Source organism: Oryzias melastigma, linkage group LG22, assembly GCF_002922805.2.
Source record: "Oryzias melastigma strain HK-1 linkage group LG22, ASM292280v2, whole genome shotgun sequence".
Lineage (NCBI taxonomy): Eukaryota > Metazoa > Chordata > Actinopteri > Beloniformes > Adrianichthyidae > Oryzias > Oryzias melastigma.
Window position 1 is genome coordinate 22229887 of NC_050533.1, and position 12266 is coordinate 22242152.

Here is a 12266-nt window from a genome sequence, read left to right on the forward strand (position 1 = left end):
CAGAAATGCAGATTCAGACTTAAATTCTCCTCCATTATGAGAAAAATGGTACATGAACATGTTAAAAACACCAAAAATGGGATTCTTTAACTCCATCAACAAATCGATTGCTTGCTTTTATCAATTCATTTTGAGTTTATCACTTTTCTTTGGTGTTTTAAACTTTAATAATAAATTAAACGTTCATATTTTCCCGTGTTAATCAGCAGAATAATAGAGGTTTGAGTAGAGAGTGTAGATTCTGCTTCTATTACCACAGACAGTTAGTCACTTCCCTTCCTGAAAACACATGCGGTAAAAGGAGAGAGCACACAGAGGTCAAATGATCTGCAGCATCAGATCATTTCATGATCAACTGTATTTACCATCTGTTTGCCCCCCCTCAAATAAAAGCCCTGCTGACCTCAATTCCCCCCCTCCTCATTTGGATTTAGCGGTCGGTACCTGAAGGCAGCATTAGGCCCTCAGCCTTCTTGCGTCACGAGAAATTAAAGCTTGTCGCCACAGTCAGGTAAGCCTCTTGCGCGCAGACGGCCTGCAGCCCTGCAAAGGATGTTCTATGACTTGTTCTGATGGATGATGGGAGAAGACTGACGTGTCAGTGGCGCGCGGCTTGCGCACCGCCTGACCCTACTGACCCACAAGCCTCTCGCGCCTGACCCACACCTGAACCTCTGACCTGCCTCGTGCGCAGCAGCAGCTTTCTCTCAAACTCCTCCATCAGCGTTGGAGTAAGACTTTTTACGCCCGGGAGTCAAATCCGAGTATTATGGGATGACTGACAGGCGTCACATCGGTGTTTGCGTTGATCCCGGGTATTTTTGCTTCATATCTTCTAATAGAGAAATGTGTTGGAACACTGAGTGCCAAATCTTGCTTACCCAGATTGACGCCGATGGGTACATATTAAATTATATTAAGGCATTAATTATAGCACTATGGATGATTAGATTACCCTCAAGCAATTTAGCAGAAACTGTGTCGCTTAGCAACGTGCCATCCAAGAGCTGTGGCGCTGGCAAACACCTTTGGAGGGAATCAGTGGAGAACAGGTTTCCTGAAGCTCTGCGTTTCTCCAGAGCGGGTCAACATTTCTGGAAATAGCTGCATATTCAGGACCTGCAGCCCAACTGACGCAGGTTCGCTTTATGAGCAAGCCGCGTGCGTTACTCACTCTGGTCACCTCAGAAACCCCCCCTGCTGCCGAGCTTTCCCCGTCCACACAACTTTCCCCCCTTCCATGATGTGAAAATTAAACTTTCGATTCTGGCAAAGGCGCGCGCGCGCCCCGTGAACGGAGCGCGTGGATGTTAAAACAGGAGCCGTGGCAGATGGGATTAAAGCTAATGCGGCGTTTTCGATGGCACATTCTGGGCGCGCTGCCCTGGTTTATGTGGCACGTCCGAACCCCCAGCATCACTCCGCCGCGCGTAATTCTTCTGACCGTTCAGGAACAGTAGGACGCACGCGGATGAAACGCGCGTGAACACAGCCTCAACCACCAAAAAGTGCTGGAATCATTAACTGCTTAGATTTGTGCGCATTAAAGTCTGATTTCTGTTCGCTGAGTCCACGCTGATGCGCGCGAGGGGAGGGAATCCCTCCAGTGTCTGACGCTGCCTTTACCAAGGAAACCCACACGCGCTCGCTGACGCAACTGCCCATTTTAGGAAACATGCGTCAATGGTCTCTAGCAAGTCGGAGAAACGGTGATCTTCGGAGCGCGCACGTCCGCAACAAGACTGGAGGATCCGGAGAAACGCGGCGGTTCTCACATAGAATACATTTATAATAAATTAAAAAAGAAAAGACTGAATCCCAACCAGCGTTCGGCTGGGTTCTGCTGGGTCCGAACAGCAGCAGATGAGCGCTCTCCTCTCATCCAGACGCGACCCCTCCCCTCCCCGGCAGGAATCGCACCGCCTCTGCGTGACGTGGGCTGTGTCGTTGGTGTTGAAAAGCCGTTGCCGTTCTTCATAGTGCCATTGAAGTGAGTCATCTGTAGGAAGTGGGCTAAAAGGGAAAAGAAACAAGTTCGAAGTGTTCCGCGAGCAGCAGACAGACAGCTCCGCGTTCAGCAGTAGGCCAAGCCACGGAAAAAAACGCACAAGACTGAAAACAGGCACGCGGGGCTTTAAAGCCAACCTTAGCGCGCGCGTGAGTCACTCCAGGCCCCCGCCGGATCTGTTTGCTGTGTCGGTGCGCTCCTGACTTTAAACTGAAGTTTGCGCACCTGAGAGGACCTTTGACAGAAACTCAGGCGAATCACATCACCAGACGATTTTACGCGCAGGAATTACGCGGAACAGTCACAGTTAGCGTAAGATGTTTTAGAGCAGAAACACTTCCCCCCGGCAGCTCGGTCTTTATTTTTGTTTTTCTGTTGGTGCCTTGGTTCTGCGAGGATTTGGTGACAGAGGCCCCGGCGCTCCAATCAGTCCTCTGAAACCTTCCTCTTCCCTGGATCATGTACCAGGACTACTCCGGGAACTACGACACCTCGTCCCGCGGCAGCAGCACCTCTCCGGCCCAGCCAGAGTCCTTCACAAGCGGCAGCAGCACGATCGGGAGTCCGATCTCTACCTCAAGCTACCAGGTAAGACGGCAGGTCTGCGCGCGCGCCTGCTGACAGAGACACGATCTTTCAGCCTCTCATTGAACATTTCCTACATTATTTGATTTTTTACATAATTTGAGGAAAGTCAAGTGATGGAACTGATCATCCACTGAATCCGGTAACATTATGGATAAACCATGCTGGTGGAAAATGACGCGCGTCTGCGCTTTTATCAACATTTTCCGTGCGCAAAAATTCCACATTTCATGGCGCCGGTTGATAGTCGGTTAACGCGCATGCACAGATCCCAAGGCGACGAGCGAGCTGGAGGGAGAGCAACAGGCTGCTTACTTCCGCCTATATGGAAGTGGAGGTATCTCAGCTACCAGAATGTTTTTTTCCCCCTTTTCCAAATGTGGCCGGCGTGTCCCCGCGCGGTCTAATGCGATCAGACAGGGACCCGGGATGCGCTTGACAAGTTTCCCGCGGCGGGAAGCGGCGCTCAGGCCGGGAGCGCGGAGCGATCACGGACTCGCGTTTCCGCGCCGGTGAAATGGCAGCTGTCAGGTTGCTGTGCTCGTGCGGAGACGCAGCTCAGCGCCAAACCCTCCTGCAGCTCGTCTGCGCCATTTTACCGAAGGTCACTCGTTCTGGAGAAGAGCCGTGCAGCGCCGTACCCGTGGCGCGCCGACTCCAAATTCTAGGATTTGAATCCAGGAAGAGGCTTGTCGTTGAGGGGGGTTTACAGGAAAAGCGCTTAGACCACATTACAGTAAACGATGGATTTATCACTGCTCCCTTCTTATCACTTCTGTGTTTTCCATTAGCCGTGGGCTGGAACTTCACGTCTGCGTGTCAGAGGAAAACAACACTTTTTTTCCTCCTATTTTTAGCCAGTGTGGAAATAAAAACACAAATCAAGCGTTTGAGGATGTTTGTGTCCTTCATAATTCTCTCAGAAATATTTGGTTTGTTTGATTTTATCCTCCTTGGGGGCAGAATTCCTCTTCTCCTGGAACAAAAAAAAAAAAAAAACACATCCTTTGGACAATAAGACCTGCATGCCATAACTGGCTGCTTTCCTCTGACTGGAAACAGAGAATTTCACATGTGCTCAGCAAACCCCCCCTCACCACACAGTGACTCACCACAGAAACAGACATACTGCCGGGATATCCGACGGAAAGTCGGGAATAACGGGCAATGAATGTGGGGATGTGCGTAAATTACGCACGGGGGCGCGTCCTTATAGGGGCACACAGACATGAGTGGAGAGATGCAGAACGTTTTAAGAGGAAACATTTGGACACAACATGTTATATGTTATTTTCCATGATTTCACCCAACATACATAAATAAATCACAACTCAAAGTTTCTGATTGGTTGATGGTTGATGGTCTCCTCTCCTCTGTGCCTGCAGAAGTACAGGGTTGACATGCCAGGTTCCAATAGTGCCTTCATCCCCACAATCAATGCAATCACAACAAGCCAGGACCTGCAGTGGATGGTGCAGCCCACGGTCATCACCTCCATGTCCAACCCGTACTCTCGCTCCCACCCGTACGGCCATCACCTGACCAACGGGCCGGGGCTGCTGGGCCACAACACGCTGGCTCGACCCGGAGTCATACGCTCCATCGGCGACGCCAGAGGCCGACGCAAGCGAGACGAGCAGGTGGGTGATGGAGTTACAGCAGGAGCACGTTTAAGGAGGACATACATGCTGATCTGAATCTGTTTTCTTTATTTGCCCTCAGCTCACTCCAGAGGAGGAGGAGAAGAGGAGGGTGAGGCGTGAGAGGAACAAACTGGCTGCAGCCAAGTGCCGCAATCGCAGGCGAGAGCTCACCGAGATGCTGCAAGGGGTGAGTTCTACACCCGTCTATCTCACCTCCCTCCCAAATGAACCCCAGAAGCAGGTTTATAGCATCTTCTGTGCTTAAGGTAGAAGCGACAGTAGCAGTAACACCATCTAAATTGAGTCCTTAGTCAAATCACAGTGAGGCAGAGCTTAACAGATCATAAAAGTGCGCCCGGTGTGGAATTTGGACCGAGCTCGGGAGGGCAGGACGTTCTGTAACGAGGTGAAGGGCTCCTGCAGCACTTCCACAGAAACTTCAAGTTCCCTTTTCACTCAGAGTGAAAAACAGGCTGAATGTTTGCGTTGTGCGTCGCCTGAAAGCGCTGAAGAGCCTCGCCTCACCCCTCCTTTCTTCAGTTCCTTCTTAACTACTTCCTCATACCTTTGCCCACAAGCCCAAGTTCCCTGAAAGCACCGGAGCAGCTCTTTCTGGATCTGCCTCCGAGATCTGCTTTGTTCTAAGACGTGAAGCACACAAAGCTGCATTCTCATGTCATTTTTGTGACATTTAAAAGTTGTGTTTTACTGATGATACATGAAGAAGTAAACACTGCCCTCTTCTGGAGAAACGGCTCTAGAGCGCTTTCATTCTGAGCGTTTTGTTCCCTCTTTCCTCAGGAGACGGAGAAGCTGGAGGAGGAGAAGGCCGACCTGCAGAAGGAGATCGAGAACCTGCAGAAGGAGAAAGACAAGCTGGAGTTCATGCTGGTCGCTCACAACCCCGTGTGCAAGCTGCCGCTCTCCGAGCGCCACCAGCCGCAGCAGCAGCAGCAGTGCAGCCTGCTCCCGCTGTCCATGCGCCCCGGCGTGGGCTCCAGGGCCCAGATGAACCAGGTGGTGGTGAAGCAGGAGCCGGAAGACGGCGACGATGATCTGAGCAAACCGCAGCGCTCCGTCATCAAGCCCATCTGCATCAGCGGCGCGGGCGGCGGCGGCTTGTACTGCCCAGACGGGGACAGCCTGAACACGCCGGTGGTGGTGGCCTCCACCCCAGCCACCACGCCCAACGCCCCCAACCTCATATTCACCTACCCCAACATGCTGGAGCCGGAGAGCCCCTCACCCTCCTCCGAGTCCTGCTCCAAGGCCCACCGGCGGAGCAGCAGCAGCGGCGGGGACCAGTCCTCCGACTCCCTCAACTCCCCCACCCTCCTGGCCCTCTGAGGGGGGAGGAGGAAGTAACACTGTGGTCAAACTCCAGGATCAACTGCCCCTTTACCCCCCCCCCCACTCCTCCAGTGTTTCTGAAGCACATTCAAAAGTCTGGACCAAGTCGACCGCGTGAGCCGTCCCCCCTCCGGGTTTGAAGGAGGGGGGCACCAATAAGTACCGACCGCGCCACGTCTCTGAGAATTTTTTACATTCGTGAAGGTGTGCAACAATCCTGTCACCATTTCAACTCCGGGGGTCATCTTGTTTACAGACGATTGTGAAGAACAGTCATGACTGATGGGACCACAGAACAACTCTTTCCTATATATTTGTACGGACTCGATCCTAAAAGCCATGTTGTTGACACTTGCACTCTGCCAAAACGAATAAACGAATAAATCACTAAGCGAGGCCGGCACTTCCGCCGGAGTTTTCTGGACAAAGACGTCGTCTTGGCTTTTTTTTTTCATTGAGATTTGTCTTTTCTTGTCGATATTGCGACTAGCTCTGAGAGTGTGTAGACTTTTCTGCTGTTTTCTCCATGACTTTCAGTGTATTTATGGCCTGTGCTAATGGAGTTCCAGAACTGTTTTGTTGTTCTCTTCTTTAATCCGCCTGTAGAAAAGCAGTTGGAGCCGAGCCCTCCTGAGTGTTGCAAAGGAAACGAACCCTTCAGCACTTCCTGTTTCGCCATAGTGGCTTGACTTTCCAGTAGTATTGTGTGCTTTTCCTCAGCGATTCTGTATCTGAACTTTACCACCTGTTTTTTGACAAAGTGTACGTGATTTACATTGATGTCAGGGACGATATTTGGTGTGTCTTGAAGAGCGCGGCAGACTTTCTGGCTGCTCCAGTTATGCGTTTGAACAAAACCTTCCTCCTGCACAAAAACATCTTGGTTTTCCGAACCCTCCGGTTCAGCGGCAGGTTGCAAGAAGCCAAAAATCCGACTCGCGTTAATCCTGTGATTTGTGTGTCTGTGTCGAAAAGGAGGGATTTTGCTCAAATCTGGAGACGCCTCTGTGGTCCAGACTGTCGCCACTCGCCAATGATGTCAACCCTCTTTTGCAGTGTTTGTATTTCAGTCTTTATTTTTAGAAAAAGGGTCGGAAATTCTCCTGTAGATGCTCTGATTTTTGGGGTACACAAAAGCTCAGCTGGATCAGAAACCGGCAGTCAAGGATCGACAGAGAAGACGGAGGCGGCGAACGCCGTCCAGGACATTTTTTTAAAGGGGTTTTAACGCCACGCACTAAGAAGGGCAGACCAGTGAAATTTGTCCTTTTGTTTACTTGAGACATTTCTAATGAATCTACCGTCAGGTTTCTGTGATCAGAGGAAAAACAAACGTGTGCATTTCTTTTGCAATTCAATACAAGCTGCTGCTACGTGTTTGGGAGAAACAGACACACACATGCTGGGTGTTTCTATTGGGATTTAATGTGACTCGCTGTTCATGCACCCGGCGGGACGGCACCAACGCTGGAGTTCTATGGAGCCCTTCAAACACACATAGGAAAGCCATGGACTGAAGACCTTCTGCTCTACATGTCACCTGTTGTCTGTTCTACTGTTAATTCTATTTTTTTTAAATGCTTTAACTGTTTCAAATAATTAAAAATGAGTAAAAAACAGCAATATGTAAAGCAGTGTTTGTTAATTTAAAAGATAAATGATAATAAAATAATTTTCAACTTGGATTTGTTTCACTTTTTGTGTGGATGAAATTCCCGGAGTTCCTCCTGATGATTTGCTCAGAGAGACGTCATTCAACATCTTTCCTAGCTTTGATTCAACCAAAAAACAGTGGCTAAGTTCTGGTAATAAAACAAAATAAAGAGTGAATCATAAAAAAATGTAGAAATGCTGAAAAACGACACAAAAATTGTCTTATTTCAGTCTAATAAGTATCGTTTTTTTAACACGACGAGGTTTTACCATCCTGGAGAGAATTCTCAGTGGAGGTTTGATCCAGAGGCTGCAGCTGTGCGAGGGACAACCCATTTCAGAGGAGGGTGGTGTAGTGGTTAGCATCCTCGCCTCACAGCCTGAAGGTCCTGGTTCAAATCCCAACTGGGTTTTTCCTGTGTGGAGTTTTCATCTTCCCGCAAACGTGCTTCATAGGTTAATTGGTGTCTCCCTATATGTGTGGAGACCTGTTCAAAGTGCATCACCCAACAGTAGCTAGGATAGGCTCCAACAACCTCATGACACTGAAAGGGATTCATGAAGTTCTGGAGATGAACTCTAGAGGACAGCTCAAGTGTTTGTGGTCTGTTTCCTTTTTGTGTCAGCAGCCAACTAGTTCCTTTTAATTCATTTGTTTGGTGTTTGCTGCCCTCTAGTGGTCACAGTCATGAACTGCAGCACACGAGTAAAGGAGTCCGTTATTGAGGGGTCTGGCTCCCTGATTTCAATGCTGGCCTTCCCATTCCTTAAAAACAGTAACAGTTGAAAAAGGTAGATGGAGAAAGAAAGATTGAGAAAATATGACCTTAAACACACGTGTCAAAGTCAAGCCCCAGGGGCCAGATCCGGCCCTCTGGGTAATTACATCCGGCCCTCCAGATCATCTTATTTTATTGTTATTAATGGCTCGATGTTATGTTTCTGACTTGTATAATTTTAGCAAAAAATGTTTTTATGGAGAGTAAAATATTGAAAGTTAATTAAGGTCTAAGTGGATTTATTCTGGAATCATATTCCTGCTGTTTTGTTATACATTGTTATGTTAAAAATGTATGTGTTAATGTGTTCAATAAATGTTTATCATGTTCGGTCAGCGACCAAAGGTATGTTTAGGATTCTGGCCCCCTGTGCGATTGAGTTTGACACCCCCGACCTCAAAGTTCCTAATTCACAATCATTTAAATGAAGAAAAACTCAGAAAAAAAACATTTTCCAAATATTTGTCCTCTATCATGAGTAAAATGCCAGATTAACATGTTAAAACACCATTTTCTTTGAAGTAATCCAAAGCTGACTGATGTCCATCCAAACACCTACTGTATTTATGCTCACATTGAGGATCAAAAGTTTGGACACCCCAGGTAAAATGTTATATTATTGTGCATAAAAAAACATACAAATACAGAAAAATCTTCTAAAGGCTTCAGTTTACACATGAGAACGTCTTTTAGTATGTAAAAAAAAATAGGTTTTATTTCCAATAATTTACCATTTCAAAATAACAGAAAACAAAATAATGGTTTGTCCAACCACCCACCCCGGGTAGTATCACAGCTCGTAAAGGCTTTGCAGCCAAGAGTCTCTCCGTTCTTGTTTGAGGGACAGTATCTTCATCCATTCCTCTTTACTATAGTCTTCTGGTTCTGTGAGATTTCTGGGATGTCTGTTCCACATTGCTCGTTTCAAGTCTATCCATAGATTTTCCATAATGTTGAGGTCAGGTGATTGGGAAGTTCACTGCAAAACCTTCAGTTTCTGCCTCTAAATGTAAGCCAGCGTGGATTTGGAGGTGTGTTTATGATCATGATCCATTTGGAGAAAACACTCTCTCTTCAATTTCAACTTTTTCACAAGTAGCTTTAAGTTAATCCATTCTTCTTTTTACTGGTGAAATGTTTCCTATGCTGCTGGTTGCAACACAAGCCCAAAGCATGGTTTACCCTTTCTCCTCCAAACAAGACGTTCCTCTATTTTTCCTCCCCTTGGGTTAATGCGGAACAGCCTTCAAACTCAGTCACAGAGACACAGAAACAAAGGAAGCGGCTGTCATCCAGACACACCCCGAGTGAGATTAAATCCCCGAGACTCCTCAGACGAGCTCAGGATCACATTTTTGATAGGCAGTAAGTAGTGAATTTAACTGAGTTGAAACGCTCACCAGAATCAACTGGTCTGTACCGTAGTACTCCTTACCAGACCGGACCGTACCGGACTGCTCAGTGGAAACGAGGCTTATGAGAGCCCCCAGACAGGACAGCCCTCAGCATGGTTCACTGGACCCCAAATTCTTAGAGCACCCTCCACAGGACACCATGTGGGATGCGGTCAATTGCCTTCTCCAAACCAGCAAAATGCATAACGTATGGACTGGATGAGTGCACTCCCATGACCCCCCCAGAAACCTCAAGAGTAGGGATGTAACGATTCAGTCAAGCCATGATTCAGTTCGATTCACAGTTTTAAAGTCACAATTTCAATTTTTTTGATTTTTTTCAACACAATGAATTAAAGGTATTTTAAGGCCAAGTATGTTTTCTCTTTGCCCATTACATCAAATGGTCTGTTTCCCTACTAACAGAAAGAATTCAATACAAATAATCAATTATACACAACACTGTAGTAATCACAAATCCTTTCATACTGTTTAAACGTGAGCAGAGAATGTGTGCCCCAATTGGGTTTGTCAGCAGTTTTCGTGGTGGCCCCATCTGTATTAGCCCACAATGGCTTAAGTAGGCACTCAGTTGGCCAGCTCACTACACTAGCTAGCTGCATAGCTGACAGCGTGGCAGGCTAGCAAGGAGTGGCTGCCTAGCATAGTGAACCGGCCTACTGAGTGCCCACTCAAACTAATAATGTGGCGAGCTAGCTATGCCGGTCCTCGATAGCTCACTGAAAAACCAGATCTGGAGGTTGCCACTGTGACAGGCACCAGAAACTTTGTGAGCGAAAACTCTGATACAGCAGAGACAATGGAAGTGGAAAACATGGTCCAGTTGGACTAAATGCCCCCAGCCTCCCTTGGTAGCTTGTTTGAAGCTCTCCTGGATGTGTTGAAGAGCTCCCTGACGGAGGGCTCAGCCAGATGTTCCTATTAGACCCTCACTGTAGATTTGGGTCTGCCAAGTCTTTCCGGCCTCCTTTCCCATCAGCGAATTCAAATTACCACCTGGTAGAGATCAGTGGACAGCTCTGCCCCTCTCTTTATCTGAGTGTCCAAGACACACGGTCAAAGGTCGCCTAAAATGACAAAAGTCAATCATCAATTTCCTCCTTAGGGTGGTCTGGTTCCACATGCACTGATGGACTAGAACACAGTGTTTGTTATGGATAAACAATAATGAGCACAGAAGTCCAACAACAAAATACAACTCAGGTTCAGATCAGGGAGCCCATTCCACATCGATGCTAGACCCGAACAGGGCCCGTGGGAGGAGCCAGGCACTCACCTGTGGGCCCTTACCCCAGGCCTGGCTCCACTCTTTATCTGGCTCGTCACCCAGGACCTGTCTGCCATTGAAGACCCGACCTGGGGCAAAAGCCCCAGACAGCTTAGCTCCTGGAATCATTCAAGTTCTTAACCCCCCAATACGTTAAGATATCGGTTCATGGTGGGGTACACTACTTCAGTCTTAAAAAATACATTCTACAACAAGTTGGAGCCCCTTTTCTTATGTGGGTAAGGACCTTTGTGGCCTGTGATGCTGAAGGGCTGTGGGCGAGATGAGCTCATCAATCTACTCAGGAGGGTCTTCTCCTTGAAGGGTTCTGTGAAGAAGCTATTTTCAGACTGGCATTTATTCTACTGGTGCTCACAAAGAGGTCACAGTGTCAGTACAAGGCAAAAACAAGGTCCAACAATATTCACAGGTGCATTTGGGTGTTGAACCCACCACAGTCACACCATTTGGAGGGAGTATGGAAATGTATGATCAACATGGAAGAACATATACTCAACAATATGCTGGTTCAAGATGGACAAGCTTTCCTGAGCCATGACGTCACAACTATATTTCTAACAGTACTTAGAGCCATTACAAACATCTATCCTCAAATCGCTGTCTCATTAAACCCACAGCATCCTTTCCTTCTGTCCCCTAGAACGTAGCTCACATGCTGACCACAAGGTGATGATAAAGAGCCAGTGGAAGTGGGTTCATTTCCTCACCAACGACTTCTGGTGCAGGAGACTTCTCTCCATCGAGTCTGACAACTCTCTAGTTCCTCCATCCAAGGTTCCCACTCAAAGCCCATCACTCCTTCATTTCCTCTCTCTTCTTACAAACACGCCTTCCACCTCTTCTTCCACCGACAGATGTTTGTGTCATTATTTGTACGAGGCGAAGCAGACCCAGATGCTAGCAACCCAGAAAAATAATGGACACTCAATGGAATAGTTTGGAGCTGAGTTTGGTGGGAGAAGGTTGTCGATTTGTCCACGATTCGTCTTGGTGGTTTCTTGAGAGTTAAACCCAGGAGCAGCAGAAGGAAGATCTTGGAGGTGAGTGGAATAGACGGTAGTGTAGCGGAAAGACGTGGTGTGACAGTCAGTAGACCACTTTGCGTAGAAACAGACGGTGCTGGAGGACCCAGGTCAGCATATGAAGAGATGATCTATAGAAGATAAAGAACTGGTGATGAATATTGGAGATGGCCCATCTTCTATAGTGATCAGGAGTAGATGAGATGATGGCCAACAGCTGGGTCCAATCAGGAGAAGCCACAGGAGCACCATGACAGTTAGAGTGCTGTCTGGACCCTCCAGGTCAACAGCACCAGTGAATCCTGAATCGGTTGTTAACCTGGGCCGTGATGGACTCTTTAAAAAAATAAGTAAAAAATAATCAAATGAAAATAAAAAGAAGCTGTAATACAGTTCTGTTTATTGATTGTTTTGGCTTTATTTATATTTTGAATGATCTTCTTGATAATAACTACCCTCTGCATTTACCCGGACTTGGGACCGGCACAAAAGGGCAATGAATCATGACCTTTTGTGGTTGCAT

General features: G+C 47.5%; 1 protein-coding gene across 1 annotated transcript; it reads left to right on the forward strand.

Annotated features, from left to right (window-relative positions):
* The first annotated feature begins 1722 nt into the window (after positions 1-1722).
* On the forward strand, positions 1723-7205 carry fosl2 (FOS like 2, AP-1 transcription factor subunit). The gene is made up of 4 exons (XM_024274840.2): positions 1723-2596; positions 3979-4233; positions 4316-4423; positions 5038-7205. The coding sequence occupies exons 1-4, from the start codon at positions 2468-2470 to the stop codon at positions 5581-5583; spliced, it is 1038 nt and encodes a 345-aa protein (XP_024130608.1). The 5' UTR covers positions 1723-2467; the 3' UTR covers positions 5584-7205.
* Positions 7206-12266: the final 5061 nt, after the last annotated feature.

Coding starts and splice junctions, on each gene's coding strand:
- fosl2 (XM_024274840.2), top strand. CDS start 2,468: ATGTACCAGGACTACTCCGGGAACTACGACACCTCGTCCCGCGGCAGC. Junction 2,597..3,978: donor TCTCTACCTCAAGCTACCAG/GTAAGACGGCAG, acceptor CTGTGCCTGCAG/AAGTACAGGGTTGACATGCC. Junction 4,424..5,037: donor TCACCGAGATGCTGCAAGGG/GTGAGTTCTACA, acceptor CTCTTTCCTCAG/GAGACGGAGAAGCTGGAGGA.